This window comes from Scomber japonicus, chromosome 5, assembly GCF_027409825.1.
Source record: "Scomber japonicus isolate fScoJap1 chromosome 5, fScoJap1.pri, whole genome shotgun sequence".
NCBI classification, from domain to species: Eukaryota; Metazoa; Chordata; class Actinopteri; order Scombriformes; family Scombridae; genus Scomber; species Scomber japonicus.
Genome location: NC_070582.1, coordinates 28621713 through 28649051, shown reverse-complemented (window position 1 = coordinate 28649051; position 27339 = coordinate 28621713). Strand labels below are relative to the sequence as shown.

General features: G+C 39.8%; 1 protein-coding gene across 1 annotated transcript in view; it reads right to left on the bottom strand.

Moving 5' to 3' along the window:
• Positions 1-27339, bottom strand: part of hydin (HYDIN axonemal central pair apparatus protein) — a 68091-nt gene that overhangs the window by 20681 nt on the left and 20071 nt on the right. The window contains exons 14-47 of the mRNA XM_053319976.1: positions 27078-27178; positions 26192-26327; positions 25143-25307; positions 24839-24991; positions 21650-21888; positions 21243-21540; positions 20981-21124; positions 20609-20752; positions 18612-18704; positions 18039-18238; positions 13760-13868; positions 13682-13702; positions 12851-13060; positions 11306-11524; positions 11040-11214; positions 10429-10559; positions 8640-8767; positions 8089-8225; positions 7773-7900; positions 7534-7647; positions 6953-7033; positions 6443-6592; positions 5997-6236; positions 5349-5478; positions 4766-4936; positions 4475-4564; positions 3408-3559; positions 3176-3250; positions 2815-2998; positions 2356-2485; positions 1728-1887; positions 577-693; positions 335-437; positions 16-131 (exon numbers count right to left, since the gene is read on the bottom strand). Coding sequence (XP_053175951.1) covers positions 16-131; positions 335-437; positions 577-693; positions 1728-1887; positions 2356-2485; positions 2815-2998; positions 3176-3250; positions 3408-3559; positions 4475-4564; positions 4766-4936; positions 5349-5478; positions 5997-6236; positions 6443-6592; positions 6953-7033; positions 7534-7647; positions 7773-7900; positions 8089-8225; positions 8640-8767; positions 10429-10559; positions 11040-11214; positions 11306-11524; positions 12851-13060; positions 13682-13702; positions 13760-13868; positions 18039-18238; positions 18612-18704; positions 20609-20752; positions 20981-21124; positions 21243-21540; positions 21650-21888; positions 24839-24991; positions 25143-25307; positions 26192-26327; positions 27078-27178 — 4944 coding nt within the window. The remainder of the gene's footprint in view (positions 1-15; positions 132-334; positions 438-576; positions 694-1727; positions 1888-2355; positions 2486-2814; positions 2999-3175; positions 3251-3407; positions 3560-4474; positions 4565-4765; positions 4937-5348; positions 5479-5996; positions 6237-6442; positions 6593-6952; positions 7034-7533; positions 7648-7772; positions 7901-8088; positions 8226-8639; positions 8768-10428; positions 10560-11039; positions 11215-11305; positions 11525-12850; positions 13061-13681; positions 13703-13759; positions 13869-18038; positions 18239-18611; positions 18705-20608; positions 20753-20980; positions 21125-21242; positions 21541-21649; positions 21889-24838; positions 24992-25142; positions 25308-26191; positions 26328-27077; positions 27179-27339) is intronic.

Below are 27339 nucleotides of genomic sequence, written 5' to 3'. Positions count from 1 at the left end.
CATCAATAAACCCACCGTTTCACTCTCCAGGTTGTCGGCTTGTTGGGGAGACTCTGTCTGCTGGTTTCCATTGGTTTCTTCTGTCTTCTTAGATGAATGATCAGTCTCTTTGCTGAGCTGTGCTGTATGAGCTAACAAGTTCAATAATGCATGATTTCATTTTTGATCAGAGTTTTATTCTATTAATGGTGTGAGATAAATTATAATAATGGTACAATTGATTTTATTTGAAAACAATTGTAATCCTATGAATTCAATAAAGTAGTGAGTTTAAAAACATGTTGTATCCTTTTGATATAATTTAACCTAAATGTTTCTATGTCTAAGTCCTTACATTTGTTGGCACCTTCGTTTAAATTACGTTGCTCCCTCGTGTCCATTAGTGATTCTTTAGAGTTGTTAGGAGACATCCGGGAACCATCCAATGCAGCTGTTGACTGATGAGACCAAAGAGGAAGAAGAATTCCACAATCAATGACTGGCTGGCAATGTATGTGTCATTATGTGTTTACTGTATGTATTTCCATGTTCATATATGAAATCTGTTCCTGGGCTGAATGGCATGTGTGTACAGACCTGCTTTTCCCCTTTCTTTCCTGTTACATCTTTAGAATCTCTCTCTACACCCTTTTTGCTTTTTCTGGGCTCTCCTTCATCTTCTTTCAGTCCCTGCTTCTCCAAACTTTCTGAACTCTGAGAGCCAATCACAGTGAAGACAGACGGCTAATAATGAGAAAAAAACACTTTGGCCGCTGTTTTCAATAGAAAAGAATGCAGTTTTGCACCTGCAAACTGGAAATTTCCTCAGACACACTGAGGTTATTTCCTCGTCGGTCCCAGTTTGGTATCTCTGTGAATCATCTTCTGCCCCAGTGGTAATTCAATTCAATGTCAAGTCAGTGCCATACTGCAATCTTTTGTCTGCTTGGAGCAGTTCGATAGCCTTTCTGCTCCCTGATATATTAGTCACTTAATTTGGTGAAGGCACACCCTTATAAGCTTCCCTGAAATCACAAAATCCCCTTTATTCATGTTTTGCTCATCTTTCCAAGGTGCCAGCAAGTTAGAGTAAACATTAATGAGTGAATCTCACCAGCTTTGTAATTCACAGCAACCAACAGCCTACACTAAAAGCCTTCTTCTTAGCCCAGTGCCTCTGTTTACTGCCGACTGAAGATGAGTACTGAGGAAGTATTGTATCTGCTCTGTAGTCTCTAATTGTAGTGACAATGTCACTTTCAAACCACAATTTCACACAGCAGATAACTGATCATTAAATTTTGTGCAACCAGCACCAGACTGTTCCAAAATAACCACCACTCTGTGCTAGTGTCTATCCACTAATAAGTTAATCTTCTCTTTGTGTCTCTACTCAAAACACTAAAAAGGGGAGATGACTGTGCTTTAACAAATCTGTCTAAATTACTGCCTGGAGCTTCACATTTTAAATGACAATACTGTTAGAGGTGTGGCTGTGATGAGCAACATGAAGTATACAATAATAATGATAGTTATTTGTGGATCATTACTGTTCAATTTGCAGTCTGAAGAATAAAAGATTTTGTTCATAGCTTGAAAAAAACAATTTCAGAAATAAAGAGGATATGCATGCTAAATTCTGGACTACATTTTAGATTCTACCTTTGTGTGTGCTTATGTGTGTATTTTGCCTCACAGAGGGGTTTTGTGCTTGGAGGAGTGCTGAAATGGAATAAACATATACAGACCTGCTTTCCCTCCAGCAAGCTCTTTTTCCGTAAGCCTTCTTTAGTATCCTTCTTGCCTTTTTCCTTTTTACTCTTCTTCTTCAGCTCCTCTTCTTTTAGTCTCTGCAACTCCTCCTGTTGCCTCTGTTCCTCCTGCTCTTTCATTATTTGCTCGAGCTCCCTTATACACAAGCATACACACAAGCACACACACACATACACAGGCATAAGTACACACAGATTTTTTTATTTATCTATTTATTTATTTTTGTGGTTGAAAATATTCCCATTATTTGAGGGAAGCTGTGTTTTGTTTGGGCCAGAGCAGCCTAATTAGTATTTGTGAACAATTCCTCTAAACTCTAGAGGGGACTTCAAACAAGTAATGTGCACAACATAAACCCCCCCCCCCCCCCCGCAAATTATTTGATCATATTTTTAAGTCATCCTTCCAAAACAACTGTTCAATATTTGGCTGCTGCTTCTTTCCTTTAATTGTACCCTCTCTAATACTTGCTTCAACCACTTTGTATTTTCTGTACTATCAGGGCTGCAACTTAATGGGTAAAAACATTTGACAAAATTTTAACAAAAATTACAATGTCCAGTACCTAATAGAGAGTGTTTCCACCCATCCTCCAGCCAGTACCTGAGTTTCTGCTCTCTGTGTCGCCGAGCAATACGTTCCTTCTCCTCCTCTGGTAGAGCGTCATACTCGTCCTCATCCAGCTCCTGCAGCCACTGCTTCTCCTTGTCAGCTTTCTCTTTCTGTAGGGCTTCTGAAGAACACACACACAACACCCATGAAACATACAATCATTATGAGTACTGTCCTTTAAGGTGCCCTGTGGAGTGCTCCTGTTTACATTTAGTGTTATGCATTATGTGTACACTTGAGGTCTAACATATGTGCTTCCTAATAAAAAATTGCAACTGTAGTAACTGTGATACTAAACAAACCCACCCAAAAAACTGCTCCATAGTGCTACTGTGATACTGTGACTCCACAGAGTACCATTAATTGTATCAGACTCCAAAATAAATCTTAGATATATTTCATACTGTTGTACACACAGTTGTACAATATAAGAATGTGTGTGTATTTTACCGTCAGCTTCTCTTTGAGCTCTCTCCCGTGCCTTCAGGGCGTTGTAGGAGTCCGACAAGTTGACTACATAGATGTGTTTACGGTTATTAAAAGCCTTGAGGACAACTTGCAGTGTGCCTGCCACTGATTGAGTGTACACCGACTCCAGGCCATCGATCACTACGCCGCGGTAACAGTCACTTAACTGTTATCAAGACAACAGCAAGCGCCCACAGCAATGACAAGACAAAGAGAGCAAACATGATGACACAGTGCAAACCAAGTGGAACTCAGTCTCTTTAAAGGGTTTACACAGACTACATATCAGATATCTGCTGTTTCACAAGTACAAATAGCTGTGATCAAAACAGTGTCATATTACCTGGAATCTCTCTGCCAGGATATCAACCAGTAGCTGCTCAGGCAAGAGATTGCTGAGTGTGGTCTCATCTACTCCCTGAGGTAAAAAGAGGGATTAATGTTTGCAAAGATAAAGATGCATCCACTGGGAGCCAGGCCCTCAATGTTTTTTATAATTCCCAAACCTGGGCTACACTGGTTAAATAGCTCCACATGAAGCTAAAAACACCCTTTAGGAAACGTACCAAGCAAACAGGAACATCTGTGCTTTCAGTCTCCTGAAGTTCCTTGGAGTTATTTCTAGCACAGCTGTCTTCGCTGGGTTTCGCAAGAACCTCCACGGGAGCTGGATTTGCAGCTGGATTTGTAGTTTCAAGAGGTGCTGCAGGTTCTGCTGCTGTGGTTTCTTCACAGGCCTGAGCTGGAAGCAGACAGATATATTTCTCACCCATTATTTGTCAATGTTAACCCTTACATACTGTTCAGGGTCAAATTTGACCTGTTTTACATTTGAGAGCTGTATAAACACCATATGTACATTTCTTTCAGCTGGACATTTCCTAATGTGACCCACAGTACACAACCATTGGAAATAAAATATATATATTTTTTTATTTTTGAGCAGCTGATGCTCATTTTTTTTTTAAACATATTTTTTATTTAACTTTTTGCAAAGCAGTTGTGACAAGGACAATACAAAACATGGCACTAGCAAAAGTGCACCAAATACAGGCAGTAAGACTCATTTTTATATATGAACATTTACAAAATTGGACCTGCGTTTATTAAAAAAATTCTAAAATCAGCATTCAAATGTGTTTTCTTTGTGATTGTGAATGTCTTTTTTCCATAAGATTAATCAAACATTTATTATTGACTGATGGGGAATTTGTGACTGTGAATTGGTGTAGAGACTAATTATGAGTCAGAATATGAACAGTATGTAAGGGTTAAGTTGATGTTCCTCAGTAGTAGTAGACTTTATGTAGAAGATTCAAACTGCCTGATTACAAGGACAGTGCTGCTTAGTGCACTAGTGTCTTGTACTGTTGACCAATAAGCTGCTCCACTGAAGTGGCAGGTGATTACATGCATTGTTAAATGGCACATTAACCGTATGAGAAGACATTACTCATCTGTCAGTCACAAGCCACTTTTCTGACTTCTAGACTCCTGCAACAAGCAACAAGCTCCATTTTCAAAGGACTGCACTGCATTCATAGTATATCTTGCTTACCAGCCTCTTCAGCCTTCCTCTGAGCATACTCGGCAGCAGCACTGTCATACAGTTGTCTTGCTGTCAGGCTAACAGGCGAGGTGCCATTTATCAGCACATCTGTTACCACAGCATCAACACTCAGGCACGCCCCTCCGTAGTGACCTCCCAGAGCAGCTGCTATGCTGCTCTTACCTAAAAAAGGGAGGAACAGAACACAATAATTTAAAACTCACTACTGCCCCACAGTAGTTATGCGGTAAGTATCACTACAAACTGTTCTGATGAAATAACAACTGTATATGCATTATATATGCAAGCATTCTCATTATACCCAGCCAAATGAGTTTATATCAAATATTTTATGCAGAAAATAACTGTTTTCAACTGTTTCACCTGTCAGTGGGGCTCCATATACAATAATAGCGATGCCTCTGCGGTTGCGTGCAGCCAGACCTTCAGGTGACAGATCAAAACCCATGTGGCGGGCAATTGCTCTGGAGACAGGGGTCATCTCTAGGTGTCCCAGTCTCCCATTGCTTCCAACTTTGGCCATCTCTGAAAGAACTGAAAGCACAGAAGAAGCATTGGAGAGAGAGAGAGAGAGAGAGAGAGAGAGAGAGAGAACATGACAAGTTAAACTTAAGTGTAAAGAGTTCAAGTTGAAGTCAATATTGCACCTTGTACCTGTGCAACGGACTGTGACTTGCACTCGCCTTATGTTTACAAAATTCTGCTACTACTGGTTGCACTCACGCAGTTCAGCTCTGTCCACAGTTGTGTGTTTTTTTCCCTCCTTGCTGTCTGGTGAGGGGGAATTGTTTCGTCTCTTTTCTTCCTTCTGTGTTTCATCTTTCCAAGCTTCTTTTTCATCAAAGTCTTCTTTCAGCTCTGGTGCACGCAGATAGATTCGGTTAAAACAGGTATGCGCTGATACAGTATGCAGACACCTGCTTTATGATGTATGTGTATGTGCTACCATCATCTTTCAGCTGGGAGCAGTGTTCCTTGTAGTAGTCGAGCAGCTCTGTGGGAAGACTTTCTCCGGGGGTCCTGGGGGGCAGCAGCAGCACGTTGTTCTCATCATAACCATGCATCAGTCGCAGGATCTGCATAGGATGAGAAAGATGGGGGAGGGGGGAGGGGGGGGTGAAGAAAGAAGAACGGAAGAATAAAGGATGGAAGAAATGAGAGGAGACTGGTGGGCAAATGTTATTTCGGTCTGGTGTATTTTATAGTTTAGTAGCAGCATTATAGTTTGGTATTATGTGGTTTAAACATAGGAACTGGTTTAGACTGGGCAGGATTTCTGATGGCTTTGCTCCCCCCTGGTGGATGAATGCTTTATAGGTTTTGGTTCAAGGAAGCTAGAATCTGGATGATGTGTGATTTAGAACGAGTGAATGAGACTGACTCCTGTACCAGAAGATCACATGTCCCCTTTCAAATGTGTATCATTAACAACCAACCCTGCTTATACATTCTCATTCCCACCTTCTCCTTTTATCTCATCCACTGGCAATCAGGAAGAGTTCAGAGTCATCATATAACCCTGTTTCTCGCTTTTCATCACTGTACATTCCATAGTAAAACACATTCTTTTTTGAAACTTCAGAGAAAGTGCTACCTTTTCTTCTTCGAGATACTGAGTGTCAAACTCCAGGGAGTAGAATTCAACGGGGAAAGAACCGGGGTTTTTGACTGTGACAGTGGCTTCCACCTCCATGCTGAAAGGCAGGCAAGGCCCCAGCTCCAGCAGCGATGGGCAGAACTCGAGTTGTGGTTCCTCACCCTGCCCCTGAGCTGTAATGAACACCTGCTGGGTGCCCTCTGCCACACAGACTATGAGCTGCCTTTTGTAAACACACTGCAAAGACATACTGTATAATTACCATCCTAGTCTTCATTTTCTAACAATTATCAAACTTTTCAACTTTCAGGCTTACTTTAAAAGTACAAATATATATATATTTCTATATCTCTATAAAAGCAGTAACCTAAGTGATGCCATAATGTTCTGTCATACATTGAACAACTTTTTGTAGATGCTCTAAAATCAGTAAATCTCCTTACCCCCTCAGTAGGGCTGAACTTGACCTGGACATTGACTTTTTCTCCGTGGGAAAGTGTGCCAGAGCAAGGAACCACTTCAAATACCACTGGAGGAGGTCGCTGCTCCTGCAACAACTTTTTACGCTGGTGGAGAGGCAGGAACTTGTCAACCTGAGTGAATGCAAGAACAGGAGGCAGGTTCACCTTCATGCAGTGATGTCCATATTTATAATTATTATAGGATACTGAGAAGGAGTTTTTTTATGTGGTGGAAATTAATATTTACACAATTATTTGGAGAGGATTGAAATTTCTATAAAAATGACAATTGTGACAGGTGGGCAGCTGAGTTGTTATTTGTGTATATACAACAAAGGAATCAAGGGTAGAAAATAATGAAAACAATATGTGAGCATTGTTCCGAGGATTTTTCCTATGTTTTACTCTTGTGTTCACTCCTTGTATCATTGATGCGCAATAAAAATATATTATATATAAAAAAAAAAGACAATTGTTCCTGTTGGTCTGTACCTTTCTGTAAGTCTTCACCTCCTCAACTATGGTCCAGTTGCAGGGCACAAGCTCATGATTAAACAGTTGTATTGTCTTCATCTGATGGGATATAACACAACAAGTTTTGTATCAACAACCTCAGTATATTATCATGTCTGTTTGTGTATTAAACAGAATGAACTGAAGATTTCATGCTGAAGCAGCCATGTATTAAACATAGAGAGAGAGGCAGATGTAACTTACAGCAAAGTTCAGCAGCTTCATTGTTTCAATTAAACAGCAAACATATTACAAACAGCTCATTCAAACAGCTTTACATATTACTTTAATAAAAGAAAATGTGCATTTGGTAAGAGCAATCCTTGGAAATTACACTTAACCTGATCTTACAGTAAACAATCACAAGATGGCACCACAGCAAGGCGGCATATGTGTCTCTCATTAGTGCCCCTAATTAGTTTCCCATGCATACACACACTCATTAGTGTCAATCTGAACATCATACAGCATTTGTACTTTGACCTACTTTCCTATTCTTCTATTTTTGCATGTTGATAATAGTAAGTGTAACAAAATGGGCAGTAGAATTACACTATTACCTGACACATGCCACACTGCACAGGGTCAAACTGCAGTGTATCCGTGGAAACAGTCACCTTCGGCACAGTCACCACTGCAGTCAGCCTCACCTGCACCAATGGGCCACCTGTGACCTGAAAAACATTATCAAATTAAAAACTAGATCACAATAGATACAGATACAATGGTGTGGTGCAGAAATGACTGTTAATGATGATTTTTACTTGACCATTGCCTGACCATGCCTATGCATGCGTACCTGTATTGGCATGACAACACTTATGCCCCCCATCTGCAGGTTGGCTCTTTGGGAATCAAACTTGACTGTGAAAGTCTGTGTCTCACCACAGGGGAGGTTCTTCACTCTTTCAAACTCTACACTGAAACCTTTAAAGGAGCAAAAACACAATCACAACTTTGTATTTGTTGTGTTGAGTGTAGAAGATTGAGAAGTATAGATCATTAACAGCCAATGAATGAATGGTATAAATGTGGTAATACAGAGATGAACTGAAAATGTCACATGACCCTAAGTAACGTATTCATCATGTATTATTTGTTTTCAGGTGTGTTACCTGTGCCAGAGAGAGGTTTGCGATTAGCACGGAAGGACACAGCCACTGAGCCAGTGTTGGTGACATTTACAGTGTGACTGAGGACTTTGCTGGGAGTGACATAACCAAAATCCAAAACATACTCTGGGAGCTGGAACCTGGGGTAGAGAGAAGGGGGTTGAGATGGATTAGATGGACAATAACAACATAAATGGGACAAAGGTAGTTAATGAAGTTTTGATTTTACACACGTGAAGAGTTTTTGTCAGATGCAATAAATCTGACAGTCTGATTCTATATGCGATAATGACTTCAGCGGCCACTTAATCCAGACATATACTGCAGTCTAGATTTGTGGAATTTTGAACAAGCAAGTGCAATATGGTGTGAGTGAAATCTGCAGACACACACCACAGAGCAGAACCGTTCCCAGCCAGATATCATTCATTAACTCAGACTCAGACAACACTGTTTCACACAGTTCTCACTTCAGTCCAGCAAGTGGACCATCTGTTACTTAAAGTGTCTGTGTGTGTCTGTGTGTGTGTGTGTGTGTGTTTGTCTGTACATACTTGCTAAGTTTGTGCCACTTTCTTGAGGAATCTTGCGAGTCTCTGAGCTCCAACAGGCTACCGATCACAGCGAGAGCGTTTTCTCTGACCAGTGTTCTCTCAATCTCCATGTGAAGCAGCTCTTCATACTAGAGACAGCGGGCAAAAGAGAGAAGAGAGGGAGAAGGAAGGATGGGGTGAATAAAGAAAAAAAGTTACTAAAAAGGATTGAAGCGTTACAGAAAGTTATTAACAGTCTGTATGGTAAAAACAATAATTCAAGGTTCATCCAAATTCATAATGATGTCGCAGATGTTGGTGTGGCAAACGTGCACAACAGTTTTGATATCTTTAACAATAAGTAAACTACTCACAGTGGTGATTGAGAACATTTAGAATATACGTCATAATTACATTATTATTATATACATCATTCACTTATACATATATATTCCAGCTAGTCAAAATGGTTGTTAAAGATATCTCAAATCAGTATATTCAAAACTCCTTTCGAGATATTCATAAACCTTTTGTAGACATTTGTAGAAAACTTTAAAATCAAATCTTTACTTTCTAACTGGTCATAACTCCAGTACCTTATATTAATATGAACTGTAGCAGGTAATATTTTTTGTTTTAAATATCCAAAATGATCATTAAGAAATAATTAAATGCACAGAACTAGAATTTTAAAATCAACAGGGGCTTTACATAGAGGTGACCTTTTGGGAAATACACTTATCTAATAGCTCACATTACTCACTGTATGCTTTTACAATTCTGTTTTGAGCTGATTAAAGAAACAAGTGTTAGCAAATAAAGTGTAAATTAGCGAATAAGCCTATTTCCTAGTGTTAAGTTATTCCTTTAATAGCAAAGCAACTTTAATATCTTCATTTAGCATTTTGGATGTGTAGGTGTTTATAGTATCTACACTGATCAGTGTTACTGTGACTCAAAATGCATTCATACTGTTGATTAATATAACTGATTGATAATAAAGCAAAACTTTTAAAGCTTTTAGAAATCAGTTTACAGAAGTCAGTTGCCTGTTGTGTGGCTCATAAGGTACACACAGAATAAAATAAATCTCTTCCTTTTTTTGTAGACCGTAAAAAAAACAGTAGATAAAAAATCACTGAGCTCAGGCTCTTTTTCTGGTTAAGGTGGTAATGTGGTAATTTGTCAGATTTTGCACGGGCACTGCAGATTCTCTTGGAGAATCCTTATCTGCAATGAAATTGTTTGGATTTTCATTCCAGGTGTTAGGGGAAATGCCAGGGATGTTGCTGGGGCAACACACACAAGTGTGAGTTAATAGGCTACTGAGGGGAGAAGCAGAAAATAGCAATTTCCATCGTAATTCAATGGCTCTCGTCTTAGTGAGTAGGACACTCTGGAAAATCAATACAGAGATAAGAAGCAGGAAAAGCCCTGTAGAATAGGCTGGTTACTGACAGTAGAGATGTAGTGGCACAGCCTTACACACTGAAAAAAACTATATGAGAATATGTGCAGCATATATTCTTACCGCCAAGGCAGGTATAAGAAAATTTTTATAAACAGGACTGTACAAAACAATAGTTTCCTGTTATTTAGTACAAATCATATATGTTCTGTAATGCAGTGTTTTATTGATGTGAGACCCTCTGAAATCACTTTTTCTTGGATTAGAATGAAACATTTTCAAAAAAACCGTCAATATAATATGAGAGCATCTGAATGTTTGATGATTTTTCTTCATCTTTGAAAACAGGATTTTAAAAGTTGTGAGGTTGTCATCATTGTGTTTTTTATATTAGTCACTGACTGTGAGGGTGCAGGTGGCCTCTGTCGTTGCTCCTTCTCCGGTGGTGATTCCATTTATAACCTCCTCTCTGACTCCATTTGCCTCCACAGCTGTTCTGGCCTGCTGCACCACATCACTGTAGCACTCGTCCGCTGCAAGGGAAACACAGCGTCAAATCAGAGCATTAGCGTTTCAATATTTGCTAGAATTGAGGCGTGATTATTAGAGAGACCAGTCCATTAACCAAACAATTTGGGCTTGATGCCTTCTAGTACAAGGACAATGCCATTTCCTCACAGGGATCAATAAACTATTACATTATGTGATATAGCAAGCACTTTCTGTTGACTTTTATTGCTATGAGTTTGACCAAATTTCATTTTATCCCTTCAATATACAGAGAAGAATTCCTTGCCCAGTGTAATCACCTGACACTAGAGCTGTATTTGGGCAAACAAAGTTAATCTCTACTGTAGCGGTCAGTCTGTTGCAGCTTGTGATTTTGACTACAATACAATAATAATGAGTCTTCTCATGAATCTTGTATTCTACAGCCCTCAATCACAGCAAATTCTCATCTTCTGCCTTGTGTAAAGATACGATCATGTCTGTGTGTATAACTGTGTGCATACACAAGTTTTGAGGCAAATTCAAGCTGATCCTCGGGAACACTCCCTCCCCAGTCAGCATGATATCCTGCGGTGGTAGGTGAGCCACTTCCAGCTGAAGCCGCTTCTCAAACACCTCGGGGACACCCGGGAGGTAGAGCACACGCAAGCATTGCTCAGCTTTGGCATCAACGTAACCCTGGCACACACAAAAACTAGTTACAAAAAAAAAAATCTACATATACATGACCCTCCCTCCGATGTCTGAAATGGTCCCATGATGAACTTACCATGCTGGGGATAACCATGGGCTGGCCAGGTCTGACCTCCTGACCTTCCTCATTTTGCTCAGTGTCTTCTTCCAGCTGCTCATCCTTCTTCTGTCCCCCTGTTTCTTCATCTGCCTCCTCCTCTTCCTCCTCCTTTTGAGTCCGCTGGATGCTAAATTTGAAGCGCACCTTTCCGGTATTCCTGAGAATCACCTTAGCTTCCCCTACATGATCAAACAGCTGAAAGAAGAAGAGAGATATTGAAAGAAGAGAGCAAACACTGTTCTGTTTTTCAAGCTGCCAGTAAATTTTTCATGTGAAGCACGTTTTGGGAAAACTACTCCACCTAGTGTTGCTTAAGTAGAACGTCTGCTTTTTAGAGATGCTCAGTGATGGCCAAATTTTGTACTGTAGTGTCAACATATTCAAAACAACATAAAAAGAGGTTAAACGTGCCCTAAGCTTCTTAATTGTGTTCGTTGTTTCCTGTGATACCTGTATTTACTGCAGTGACAGTGACGTAACAGATTTGAACTGAAAGCAGGTAGCTACTAGCTAAACAGAGGCACAGATAAACAGAGACAAACAAGACAAGTAATAGATGTCGCTCCAAATCTAAAGTCAAAGTTAGTTAGTTGTGCATACACAGAGGAGGGATGTTTCAGGACTTACTTACGAATGTGGATAAATCTTTGACTAGAGAACAACTATGAGAGAGAGAGAGAGAGACAGCAAGAACAAAAAGAAAGTGAGAGAGAGAGAGAATAGTGCTGAACAGACAGGAAGGTCAGAGAAATGTTCTGCTGAATCGCTCATTTCAACCAAATCAAAGATCAATATGTCCTTGTTTTGAATATCAATGATAACTGGTCTGGATGGCTTGAATACTTAAAGAGAAGGTGGAAGTGCAAAAGACTAAACAGTGAAAATAAAATGCAGTGACATTCAAGATCAATGCGGTTCATCTTATCAGTTGTTTTGGAATGTAAAAAAAGTAAGTAAAAGTAACAACTTTAATGCTGCTCTTAATAGTAGATACATGCTTAAATAATGTGTATCCCAATGACTTAATATCACTCTAGATTCTAAGATATCCGGAAGGGGAATTGGAAAGAAAAAATTTGACTGTGAGCAAAAACACTAACGATCAACAGAAGCAAATAATCATGAAAATCACATCAACATCCACAATCAAGACTAAATCTGTCCCGATCCCCATGGGCCTGCCAGTGTCATTTTGACAACGGCCGAATGCATCTTTCCCCAAAGTTTTGGAAAAATCTAATTAGCTTCCTCTAAGACATCATGTGTTGCCCATGGATGAGCAAACAGATGGCAGAGGAAGAACAAGGACAAGAAAATCAGGATAGCAGGACATCAAGGAAGCAAATGAACTTAAAAGAATGGAGAGTAGCTTGAAACTCTCCGTTTTGCTCTGACATGAGTCTCTCTCTCAAGGTTTAGCTATAACCAGCATTCTCTATCCCCAGTGATGGCCCTAATCTTAGCTTTAACCATCTGTATATTCTCAGATGAAGGAGCAGCCAAAGAGACAAACGTGTATACCTGTGGACCAAAATCGACAATGGCAGAGTCAAGACTGTAGTTGACTTCTGATGCTTCTCCTCTGACTTTGATTTCATACGTGGGCCCTTCCTCCACCTGGCACTGTGCTACCACTTCTCTGCTGACGTAGTCGTGGCCGTAGAAGTAGAACGTTACCAGCTGCTGGTCCCCAGGTTGCAGCTGACCATAAATGGGCAGGACATCAAACAGCTACGGACAAAGAAAGAAAACTACTGTAACAAATGTCCAAAACTCACAGATTCCATTCACATTTTCAATTCTTCTCCTACTGCGCTATCATTTGTCCCTTTAAGCTCTAGTATCATACAGCATATCTCATTCAGACTCTGCACTAGCAGTGTGTGCTGTTGCATTTTCTGTATTGCTGACACGATTAGACGATTAATCAATTATGTAATCAATGCCTTTGTTTTTCTGGATTGTTGGTCAGACGGTAGGGTTGTTATCATTTATATGTAGTATTATGTTTATAGCTGTAACCCTTATTGAGTAACACATCGCAGATTTGATTCCAGTATATTCTGTTAACACTCAAGGGACACATCATTATAAATGTGATACTATCATAATACATGAAATATAGTGATATTCTGCATGCTGATAATAACAAAGGGAATCTCCATTCTGGGGTTTATGATGCAAATAATATGTGCATGTGTGTGGGAGTGGCATGTGCTCATGTGTCTCCCTACATAGTCCAGCATAGAGACAGGGAACGACTAGCTCATTAACTGCTCTCCATCTCCCTGACAAACTGGAGGTCTCAGGAAAAAAAACAACAGATTTGTTTACATGTGAGCATTTGCCTACCTCTTCCACACACACAGAGCCCTGTGTGTCGTTCTGTTGCCGCGCACCAGGCCCGAGGCTGAGAGAGGCTGAAAAGGCAGGAGAAGGCGTTCTAGAGGAACCCCATCTCTCTTCAGTCTCGTTTATTGGATTTTCCTGTTCTACCTCTTCCTCCGGCAACAGTTTCTTCACCTCTGTCTCTCTGTGAGGACAAAGGGATAATAAAATATCACTGGAGTAAAATATTTATCCCCTCCATGATGAAAGTAAAACTGCATTGTAAATTATACATGCATTAGATGGAACTTGACGGGGGGTGGGGAGGGATCAATGAGAAGAGGTGAGAAAAATGAATGAAATCACGTTCCAGCTTCACAAAAATAGACTAATCAAAGTTTCGAGATGCCCATTAGGCAGCAAATTAACACATCAACACAGAAAATGCCACCAACTGTAAATTATATAACCGTCTGTTGTATATCCAATATATCATCAACACATATGGTTATACTCAAGTGGAATAGAAAATATTTAGCACCCACACTCACAAAGAACTCTCATTTTCTCTCTCTGTTCTACTCTCTCTTTCCCTGTGGGATCAGTCTGGGTGCATCCATCAAGTTAATTAAACAGAGTGTTCTATAATTAAGAGGAATTTTAATAGGCAAGCAGCAGGAAACAGGTCAGGATAGATTGCAGTGAAGTGCTGAATAAACATGGAAGAGAATGAAAGAGATTTAGTGAGTGAAGCCATCTCAAAGCTGCACTAGACAAGTTCTATATTAAATCACCAAATGCTGGTTACATTATTGCCAGAGTGTGTGTGTGTGTGTGTGTGTGTGCGTGTGTGTGTGTGTGTGTACATGCTTCTGTGTGTTTGCCAGTGTGTGTATTCGGTGCATGCATACATGTAAGGCAGTGTTCAAGTGTGCACATGCCTTAGTCAGACTGTCCGAGAATGCCACAGCACTGAAGTGTTAGTTGTTAAAGAGTGGATGGAAGTGATGCAACCAGCAGGGGGCACTGTTGTATGGTCAGTCTAATGAAGAACTGTGTTTTAAGTGAGTAGCTGGCCGGGAGAGGACAAAATAGTACGTCCAGCCCAGTAAATCTAAGATGTAAGGGTGAACAAATACTGTAGGTCAATGTCTTCAAAAATAGGGTGCATCTCTTGGTGCATAAGAGCACGTAAGAGTCTCAGGACCCCCTCCCCCATGGAAAAAAAAGAAGCTTTTTAAAATGTGGGTGCTCTAAGAAGGAGTTTGAAACCCACTGGTGCGGACAGAGGAACAGATGGTGAGACAGCAGATGATGACTTTGCAAGAGCTCAGCTAAAAAACAGAAATAGCCTACCCTGACATTCTCATATCTGTCTCTCTCTCTCTTTTCCATCTTTTTTCCCCTTCGTGCACAACGTAGGAATGAGCGTGTGTTTTCCACAGTTCATTCTCATTCTCACTAAAAATCGACACGTCACAGACCACTGAACCAGAGACATCTCACTCTCTGCTGCCAAAGAGTGAGAACGAGGAATGATGGGAGCCAAGAGAGTTTGATATAGAAAAACTGTACTAGTATGGAGAAAGGTCCACTGGGGTTCCACTGTGTGTGTGTGTGTGTGTGTGTGTGTGTGTGTGTGTGTGTGTGTGTGTGTGTGTGTGTGTGTGTGTGTGTGTGTGTGTGTGTATGTGTGGGGGTGTGGGGGTGTGTGGGTGTGAGTGTGGGTGTGAGTGTGTGTAAAAGAAGAAAGAAGAAAAAGTGATTATTATATCTATAGAGTATATAAATGCATTTTAAAATGTAACAATAGGAACAATCAGGTTCACTTTTCATATGCAAGTAAGCTTTTCTTTCATTTTGTTAACCTAAATGGAATGACCTGGCACTCTAGTTTACTACAAATTTGCATAGAATAGAATAGAATAGAATAGCCTTTATTCTCATTGCTCATCGCTATACAACGAGATTTGGAGAGCTGCTCCAAGCAAAAAAACACACACTTAGTGCAACTAATCTATACCTTTACTCCACTACATTTGAGAGGAAAATAACAGTGGGAAGATGTGGAAATGTTTTAATTAGTGCATGTAAATTAAAGTTAATCGCCTTCATGGTCTCTGTATCATTTTTGTATGCTTTATTCTCTTCAGCACCCAGAGGTGAAGATAAGATGAGCCTTGTGGGAGTGCCAGACCTCTCTAATATTTTTGAAGGATAGACCACCTTGACCGGAGATACCCTCTTGTTTATCTTTCTCCCCGGTGGCATGACTACACCATTGGTTTGTTGTATATTCTGAAGATTTGTGTATCTTTATAAACCACTTACTGCACCGCTTACTGTATGCAATGGCAATAAAGTTGAACGTTATCCAATCTAATATGCATTTGTGAACGATTGATAACCAAAATCCCATTTACAGTACACTATAAGCACTATAAGTTGTCTACATAAGTTGCATGAGTTATGCTTGTGTCACCTCTGTTTGTCTATAAAAGTTTTGAGAAGTAAGAATTCCTTTGTTCCGCCTGTGAAAACCCTGATTACTCATAACTCAAAAGGAAATAATGGTGTACAAAGTGCTTTTTAAAAGACTGAAGGCATGTTGGCATGTTGTTGGCATGTTGTTGAAGAATTTATCTCGCCTCTGCTTTACACACCTTGCTTCACATCTTGGCTTAAACTCAGCATCTCCTGAAACAACTAGATTAGAATAATTAGCTTTTTAGTTCACTTGTAAGTTGTTGCCCATGTAGAGTCATTAAGAGGGAGAAGTTACACTATATAAATGACTGTAACTATTCCTCTATCTATCAGTGGGATAGATGGATAGAAAGTAGTTAGCTCTATTGAAATTCTCCTCTCCGAGGGCTGTGGCGTAATTACTGATAGGGATGTAATTAGCTGAACATGGGTAGATAGTGCAGGTTTTGTGAGCAAGAAAGGGAGACTTTAGAGGCAGTGTGCGTGCGCACAGTGAGGTCTCCATTTAATTAGCAGGATGGCCTGTGAGACAGATTGTTAAGAGAGGTCACAATCTAAGAGGGAAAGGGTGAAGACAGAAAAGAGAAGAGAAGGTTGATAAGGATTAGGTAGAGAGCAGGAACACAGTAGGGGAAGCAGAAGGAAAGGAATGAGGATAATGGAGGAAAAAAAGATAAATAGGCAATGTAAAACCCTAGGATAAATACAAGGAGAGGAGCAAAGGGGAAGAATACCAATGAAGGAGAGGGGAGAGGAAAAAGACAGTAGAGGGTGATAAATCTTAGAGCTGTAACAGTTACTTGGTTCAAGGCCATGAAGAGACAGACTACTATAGTATTCACAGTCCATTTCAAGGGATAGGGGCCAAAGCAAAGGCTTGAGAGAAGCATATTGTATCGTTTTAAAGTACATAATCAGTAGATGTGTCTTCCCTGGAGAATTTATAATGGATTTGGCTTTCAGTTCAGAGGGTTAAATGTATAGCTACTGTACTAACTTATCCCTGTCGACAGTTTTAATATATGGCTATCGTCCACTTTGTTCTCATTTCTGAATCTTGTCTATTCAGGATCCCTTTGCTCCTAATCTGAAACAACCAAAAAAAGCAACCTGTGACACTGGAGTTCAGGAGAAGCATTCCAGCAGGTTATACTGATCGCAGCTACTTTAGCTTTTTTAAAGTCTTACATAACCATAATCAAAATACCAAAAACCTCATTACTGGAAGGGGAACGGCCATATTTGATTACTATGCTGTGCAATATCATCACCTTTTTTATTCCTCTTCTAGGAATACATTTGTAATCAAATGTTATCATTTTTGCCCAATTTTGTTAACCTGCCCTTGGTTAGTTCTCTGGCAATGTCTAAATGTAATATCACTATCATCTATCTAGTCAGTCATCTCCAGGAATACAAATAAACTCTTCAAACAATAAGATGGGTATAGACCATTTGAGGTGCATCGGAGATACAATCAATATTGTAACATGAGAGTAGGCACTGTCCGAGAGACTGGTAATATCAGGTTGAGGCTAAAATGTGTGTTTTCCTTGTCTTTCTGGCAGTTCAGTGAACCAAATCTCATCTGACTGCTCTCGTTGGATCAAATGAATGAGTTTGTTTTCTGAACCAATCTTCTGTGCAAATGTCATCTGAAATCAATAATAATCAAGCACTTTGCACATTAAGCTCAATCCATATTCTTAAAAGTAAATTAAGTTAAACAGCCTCTTTATATAATGGTTCAATTATGCTGTTACCTTCACTCTCTTAGTCACTCTGTCCAGTTGACCCTAGTGTATCAGGTGTGGTGTATTGTTAAGTATAAATTGTAATTGATATGATAGTGTGTGGATATTTTTCAGTGTACCTGATGGTACAGTGTGTCTGGTCCACCAGAAAAGCCCAGCGGTAAAACACAGGCAGTGGGGAGCAGTTGGTGATTGTGAGTTCTCTGCGAGTCTCTGTGCAGTTGAGCACACAGCCAAAATCCACTGTGGTGGAGGAGAAGTGGAGGTTGGGGAAGTGGACCTCGGCGTGCAGCTCCACCGCGTCTCGCTGTGGGTGTCCCTGGTAGTGCACGTCAAGGAACTGGAAACATTGTAAAGGAAGCAAATGTATTAATGCAAAAATAACTGATGCAGGTCAATATTTGAACAGGTTTGTTTCACTTAGTGCCAGTGGTTCCCAAACGTTTCTGGCTTGTGAACCCCGAATGAAGCAATGTGTTGAATGTGAATATGAATAGTCTGCACTACAATTTCATTTGTAGGATTTCCTAGAAACTTGCAGAGGTGAACAATAATTTTGTATTGTATAACAGATGTTTTTCATTCTTATCCCTTTAATTATCTTGAACCCAATGTGATGTGCACTAAGCTGTGGTGTGCTCAGAAAGAACTGGCCCTGGGATGAAACAGCAAAGCATTACATAAGACATTTTACAAAAATGCATCACTATTACCTCATCAACGACTCTTGACACCCGATCCTCACAATAAGCTGGATTAAAGCATACCCACAACTCAGCCTGCATCCCGTTACCTAAAACCATGGACTGGAAAAATACATTCAGTGGTTACATCATTTAACATGAAGGTATTAAAGGAATCAAACTGTGCCTGCAATATTTAGTATGACAGACTTTGTAGAGTAGGTAAACTAAGGTAAACAGTATATCATGAGTTCCTCAAATTCTCTCAGTTGTTGAGGATGTGGACTTGCATGCTTGATGAAAAATCATTAAATTATGTTCTCTATCTGATGATTCCTAAACCACAAGGTCACAACCCTGCACACAATTTAATGAAATGTTTATTGTACTCCTGCCATGGGACAAAGGCTAATCAAAATGTCCTGCTACTCTTTAGCTTCATTCCTTAGAGCTGCCAGGGGCTTGAAAATCATTTTAATGTGGATTCCAATCCTGCATTTTAATCAGCTCACCGAATGGAAATGAGACGTCTGATAAAAAGAAAAGATGTGCAACTTGGGATTGTATGAACTGAACTTCTATTGTTATTATCTCAGAGGTGAGTTCATTATGAGTGCAAGTCATCAGAAAAAGTAAATGACATCTGTGAGTTTGATTTATGCAAAGTACAGTAGGGAACTTCTGCTACATCTAATTTAATACATTAACTCTGATCAGTGAAGTATTGCTACTAATGTATACACATGCCTACTCTAGGAGAGGATGGACATTAATATACAACCAGTGTTGGGAAGTAAGTAGTTACATGTAACAGCGTAATGTAATTTAATGAAAAAATAAAAGTGCAATCCATTACAGTTACTGAGAAAAAAATGTGTAATTAAATTACAGTTACTAATGAAAATGTTGATGATTACAAAGGAGGTTACATCTGAAGTCACACCTTTAAGATTTTGCTCAGGAGGGTTTTTTCCTCATTCTATAATATTTAACATGTTACTGATACATATATTACTTTTTTCTTTTTTCATAAAATTTCTTTATTTTTTAATCCAAACTCTACATGAACTAATGAATCCATTTTCAAATGAGAGATAAATCTTCTTTATAAGAAATGATCTCCCTTATAAATCATGTCAGTATCCATTAAAAACTGCTGAACTTAGACTTTGGTGCTTGTTCTCTGCGTGTTCTCATGTACTTTCCAATGGTGTAGTAATATTTAAAATTAATACTTCATATCTTGTGTGACATGAATATTGATTGAAGTGTGAAATTGACATAGAGATAACGACTGTACATTTTAAGTTGTTTCCCTGCACAGACAGCACATGTCTGACTTTACATCCTACAACTCATTCCTACATTCACTTTTCCAGTAGCCTCATTTCCTACATGAAAGGCAACGTTTTATTTTCTCTTATCATTTACAAGAAGGGAAAGTAAACAAGTACATTTACTCAAGCACCTATTTACTATTTTGAAGAATTGTTCCAATGCTTGAATATTTCCATTTTGTCCAACGTTATACTTGGAGTCATCCATTTCAGGGGGGAAACACTCTTCTTTTTTACTCCTCTACCTTTATCTGACAGCTGTAGTTCCTAGTTACTAAAGATAGAACGAGCTACACCAGCCATCAATAATTCAACAGTGTGGAAGCCCTTCCTCCTTCTCGACTGTTTTGAGTGTAACTGTTTTTAAAGTCACAGTCTCGGATCCAAATGTGAACAAACGGTGGTCCCACTACCACAGATCAAACACTAGAAAACTGGTATCTCTTTCTTTTAATTCTCAAAGTCTTTCTACAATATCTCGCAACCAACATTGTAGCAGTAAGCAGATGATGAAATAGTTCAGTTCTGAATAAAGGTGGTCTCTAAGTTTCCTCCTCTTAGACTATGAACTTGTCCAGCAAATTGATTGGGATATTTTTGGAGAAATGGTGTTCACAGATGAAATGAAGAACAAATAGATAGAGTAATGTCCTTGGAAAAGTTAATTAAAGAGAGAAACACAGTACTTACCTTAGTGGTAGCTGAGCTATGGCCTCCTCGGGCCTCACACAGAGAGAAAGGCTCCACAAGAGAGAGCTCCATGGATAGAGTCAAAGGTGACACATTCTTTAAGACTAGCTTCTCATATAGGGGAATAAGAGTCTTTCCTGGGACCTGTAAAACAAATATATGGTTAAATCAACAATATAAAAATGTGTAAAGAACAGGAATCTTAAATTAAAGATAATTGAATATCAAAATCATCCCCAAAAGGTATATGACTTTGAATTTGCCTACATAACAGTTACATAACATTGTATGGACAGTCTTTTTGTGAGATATACTTCTACATACTAAAAATATAGTGTTAAATAAAAATATCCTGAAGATCCTTTCACTGACTTTCTCTATGTGGAAGTTCAGCCGCTTGGATGAAAAGCTGAGCAGAGGAGCCACAAAGCGACAGGTTACATCTACAGCCATGATGCGCTCGTAACTGCTCTGGTGACCCACAATGCCATGGCACACCAGATGCTCCCGTACAACCTGTGAGGACGAGACAGGTAATGTGCATTTATGAAATTCAAGAACTTGAGTTTATTCCCCCTTGGACCTGCAAACAGATGGGATGAGAAATTTGTGAATGTGTACTTAGTTGTCTCACTTTTGGAGAGTCTGAAGATCCTGTCAGCACCATGTCAACGGAGCAGCCCGGGAAAAGCTCCACGCGAGAAGGGCTGAGGCTGAACACCGGCTTGTCTGTGAGAGAAGACGTCAGGGATCCACGGCCGGAAATGTCTTTCTTCCTCGGACCGGAGATGGAGGGCAGGAAAGTTCGACTAGATGAGAGCTCCCCCTTGCGGGTTTTAGAGGAGGGCAAGAAACCATCAGTCTTCCAGTACATCCGGTGTATCCGCTGGCCGTGGTTAGTCAGCTTGAAGTGGTACTGGCATGACCCATGGCTTGTAGTACATATAGAAAACAAAGAAGAGGTGAGGCAGATTGTCAATAATAGGTTTTCCAAAATTATTCAATACGATGTCAAAATTTTGAGTCCTCTTCCTTTGCTACCTGAAGTGGGTGCCCAGATCAAGACTGGGGGCAAAAGGCCTGTCGCTAACAATCGTGGTGCCGGTGCCAGTCGCAGACAGAGCGACAGTGTGTGTGTGACTGTTCTGAATGGACACTTCCAGTTTGTCCTGGAAGAAGAGTGTGTCCTTTAAGTGTGCTGCCACCCTGAGCTCCAGCTGGCCTTCTGGTGGCACTTCACCCTCACTTGGTTCAACACGCCAAGGGGATCTTCCATGGCTCTGAGGAAACAAACACAATTTACTGTCCGAATCTTAAGAGCTGCCTTTGGATCTGTAGAATGGAAACAGGGGCATTGTAGCAGTTACAGCGGCTAGCTCCATAACTGGAATGTGGTGCATGAAGATATCTTTTTCCTCTAACTGTGCTCCACATGCCATTTATAACTATGGATGGGAAGACAAGCGTATGTATCATATAGCTGCATAATCACATCAACATTTTAGTGTAGCATGAGATCCTAGAGGTTTAAGTAGAGCAGCGCTTCCCTGCCTGACATAAGTAAGATAAAATATCTTCCTACTACGATTACGATAATGGTAGAGTAGGATAAACACATGCATAGTAGTACAGCAGAGGTTCAAATCAGTGTAAATCACATTCAAACATTCTCTAACACACAAAAGTATTACATGGATAGTTTAAAAAACGTTATAGGTCTTACATCTTCAGTCTCCTGGAATGTGTTTAATACATTCTCAGAAAAGCCCTGCTGCAAGACAAGCTCAATATTTATTTTATTCCCCTGCTCTGTGGATTGCTTCACAGCATTTATTTGAATAGAGTTCATTATAATGAGAAAACTGATGTAAATCTAATGTTCATCACCAGTTTTTCCACAAAGCACATAGCCCCTCACTGTGCTCACTGTAGTATTGTATATACATCTGACCAAGCACCAGTCGGAATCACAATCAATGTTCTATACAGCATCGCCGCTGATGGATGGCAGGAACATAAACTTTTAATTGGGATTCTAAGAATGAGCTTTCACTGCATAGGACAACAAAGTAGACCATTGATCAATGGTGGGAAAAATGTCTTACTTCATACTGCAATTAACATTTGTGTTGCATTTGTCACTGAAGTAGAAGCTGCATTGCAAATAATATTGGACATATGCAATATAAAGAGTTTGATGTCTCTGTTCGAAAGCGCTTCCTTACAGAAAAGCTTTGAGGAAAAATAGGTTCATTTAAAGAGAAATGCCTAACGCTGGCAGACAACACTTGATCAACGAGTGTCTTTAGGAGTCAAAGATCACTTTCTCAGCGTTTGTACAATCGGGTGAGAGAGATCTTAGGTGGGTCGATATAGGATGATCATGGTGAAGGGGTGGGAGGAGTCAGAAGAGGGGAAAGAGCAGGGGGTTAACTCCCCGGAGAGAAGGAGCAAGATGACTGGAATCTCAATAATCACATCAAACCTGCTGCATCCTGCAGCCTGATTAGCATTGATTACTTTTGAATGCAGCAGGAGTCAGAAGAGCTTAGAATCCAAATGTCTGCTGCATGATGTACAGCCATCAACAGTATATCAACCTGCATCAATCATGTATTGCTGCTTCAGGGACCACCGCAGCCAAATCTCCTGTCAAATATTATACAGCACAACATAATCAATATATTGTAATGTGAATCTAATGGGGCTCAGCTTTCTGATTAGCAGCCAAAAAACTAAAACATGAATTTTTCAACCAAGATTTGTCCAGGTAGAGCAAAAAAGGGTGTACAAGGTATTTTTTGTCCACATCATGTACTGTAGGTATGTGTTTTCTGTTTCTAGCTCCTATGTTATCATATTCACTGATAACAGAAGAGAAACTGACAACAGAAAACAGTGAAGGATTTGATACTGTATGCAAACATAAATACTGTAATGTTATTCTACTATTTTTCACATCATACAATCTGACTGTCTAAATATCTTTGATACTGTATAAAACACTTTAACAACACACAAAAAGGCTAGGTTGGAAAAGGGGTGGTTCATTTCTCACACATGGTCACTCACATGTCAAGCAAGTGTGAATACATTCCTCAATATCGAAATGATCTCCAGTCATCAGGTCATTTACGTGGCTCTCTGCCAGCCTATTGAGCTGAGATGTAATGTAATTCTAGGAGAATCTGCATCGATTGATGCTTGAAAGTGCAAGGGAGAAACTCCTTCCATAAAAACTAACTGCCTCAGAGGAGAGGACAGGGTCACACAACTGCAGTTACACCGGGGTTGCCTCTGTGTGTGTTGGAATTTGCGTGTGCTCGCGGTCGTGTTTATGCCGGCTTAGGGAGCATTAAGGCTTGGTTCCAGTCGCAAGTTGTTTCCCTGTGGATATCAGGCAACGCTGATAAGGCAATGCACAGCAGGAGAAGGGCTTTCAGGAGGAGAGTGAAACACTGAATATGATGAATTGTGGATCTCAGGTTGCAGTGGCGTTTAGAGTTTTGTTTACACCAAGTAAGCGCAATAAAATACATACAAATATATACAAATGATAAAATGTCACTTTTCCATCTGTGGAAAATGTAACTGCTGTTTACAAGCTGTAACAAAATGTCTTTAAATGGTCATTACTGGAAACAGTGGAAATGTCAGTCTGCAAGTAAGGGCTAAAAGCTGAAATTTCATTGAAAAATACACACTATATTGTAGACATTGTGAATAAAACATTAAAAAAACACTACAAAGCAACAGTCTAAAATAAGTACCGTTCAAGTATCAGTTTCCCAGATCACGCTTGCCTACTTCATTTACATCATCTTGAATTGACAAAATGTCAATGGAAGCGCAAATAGGTCCACTCTGAAGAAGATTTCCTATTCTCCAGGGGTAGGACTATAATAGAACTGGCAACTAATTATTTCAAGACCCAACAAAGCATTGAACCTATTAACTCATTAATTACATATCCAATTAGGCAGAAAATGAATAAGTCACAGGAGGAGGGGAAGAAAGACCGATGGCTTCTACAAGAAATTTAGTCGATGGATGGTTGGTATATGCTCCTAGATTCTGTAACAGTCTGCCGGTAGATACCACTAGCCTTGTTTGTCTTTATTTTTCTGTAGGTCATTTTATTTATTACTTTATTTACAGTACAGCCTTTGTGTCTTTATAAGACCTCACAAGTGTGCTGGAAGGCAAGTCTGAGTCAGTGTGTGTTCGTACCATGAGAGCTGTAAAGCGAGCTGGAATAGGAGACTGGTTTGATAGATGCAGGACTTTAGTACTGTCCGTCAGAACCGGGATTCTTCCGAAATCCAGCTGTCGGCTCTTAACGTGAATTATTGGACCCTGTCCGATAAAGGACAATAAAACTTCCTGGAAGAGAACAGAACAGATGCTGATCAGTGCACAAAATTGCCTGATTTATTTAGATGTACACTGTGGCTATATTTAGGCAAAAACTCACCATTACAACCACATACACACAGTATTCAACGTATACTAGCAAACACACGTGTTCACTGACCAGAGGTGGTTGGATGCTGCCAAACACAGCAATGCTTAGAGTGTGATGAAGCCTTCCGACGGCCTTAGCCAGCAGAAACACAGGAATCTCCTCTGAACTGTGAGGTGGAATCAATCCTCTGGGTGCAGAACTGCCAAAAATCAGTGAAGGACTTTCCTCATATTCCTGCAAAAGGTGAGACAAATAGACAATTACTTTACTAATGTATGCATACAGATTCAGCACTGTGGATTCACAACAACTGTCCACTGTTGTCACGGGTCACAAAATTAGGCAGATAGAAATTGTTGTCAATGTCACACTAACATTATAATAAACGTGGGAACTATTTGAACTATTATATTGGAGTTCATAGTTTAGTTTCATCATTAGCAAGAGTGATTTTCAGGATCTTGATGAGAGATCTTTTCCAACTAAATAGAAAATCACCCATGTGACTCAACTGTCATGCAACTTGCATTTTTGGGGACGAGGTAACATCACTATATTACACTAATGTAAAATATGAAGTAGGAATTCACTAGTATATTGCAGTATGTTGAAGTCTGATGTAGCAATTTAGCCACCCTGATTACTTTGACTCTAAACACACTATATTTAAATTGTATTTGTAGAATTAGTCTTACGAATGATGAGTGATAACAACATTATTTAGAGGAATATGTGAAGATGGTGAGCCAGAATTTAAAGGAAGGTGATAGAAAGCACACTCAGACTTACTGGAAGAATAAAAAAAGTCATTTGTTCAGACCAGTGTAATCAATACAAGTGTCTCAAAAAATGAAATGAAAACAACTCATAGCTTAATGTGGTTTAAATTAGAACTCCAGTTACACAGACACCTTCCTTCCTTTCTGCTTTTCTCCTCAAACCAACAACTCTCCCCTTACATAAGCCCTCCAATATGTCTAAGCAGTAAGATATTTCTTGTAGGGGTGTACTTCCCTTATAACAACAACTGGTATATGACAATGCCACCTGCAACTACCACATTTCAGTTCTTTCATCAGCTTACACACACTTTAAACAGTTGCAGTGATCTACTTAACCTGATCCAGCACGCCGTAGCAGGCAGGCAGATCGCTGTTGTTGGTCAGCTGCACCTGCTGTACATAAGGGTGATCGAGGTAGCACCTTTGAAAGTCCAACACCGGAGTCTGCACGACAATGTCAGGTACAACACACCTGTTCAGAGAGAAAGAGGGTGAGACAGACAGCAGTGAGGGGAAGAAAAGATCTGAGGCTTATTTACGAACCCCAACGGTAATTGCATTGCCTTGTGCCAAAACTTCAGACTATTAATTATAACAGATTCATAAATTTACAATGGCGGTGATTGCCGTGAGGAAGTCAGATTGCCATTCCCCTTTTCTGAGTGATGGTGCAGGTGACATTCGAATGTATTATTATGCTAATTTAGCTGCTGAATATTTAACACATACTCCACTGATTTGTTGACACCTGTACACAAGTTCAATGGACCACATTCACAGCATGTCAAAGCATCAGTGACAGCTTGGAGCGCAGCAGAGGTTAGTGCCAGAAAAACGTCTGTACTTGAGAAGAAAAGGGTTGATAGGTGGGTTTGTAAATGAAAGTTTTACTTTTTTTATGGAATCTTGTGACAGTCTTTATCACGTTTTATATCAAAACATACAGCATTTTCATATTTAAAGATGATATTTCGTTTTACTAGGGCAGAGATGTAGATTCATTTTTTATTCATACATTTTTAATAAACTGCCTTTCTGTAATGAAAAAGATCAAACGGTGTGGTGGCACGAGAAAAACCCAGGAAAACTGATCTTTGTTTATGGCTTTAATATGCTTAAAGTCAACTAAACACCACAGAATTAACTTCAGCTGATGTGTGTTTGAGAACATTTGCAAATGAAAGAGTATGTGTGTGTGTGTGTGTGTGTGTGTGTGTCTGACCTTGCATTGATAGGCAGCGTCATGATCTCCTCCCCCACACCCTCAACATCCACCACCAGTGCCAGTCTGTATCTTTTGACTGTGTTGGAGCACAGCGTCACCTGTACATACCACCACGAAAGGTTCAATAGACACAGAAGACAGGGTCACTCCTCTGATAGGAAGTTCAGGTTAGGTATAATTTGTAGTTGGTTGCCACAGAACAGAGGTCTTCAAATGTGACATCAATAAATCCTCTTCAGAAAAAGACACTTCAGAACTT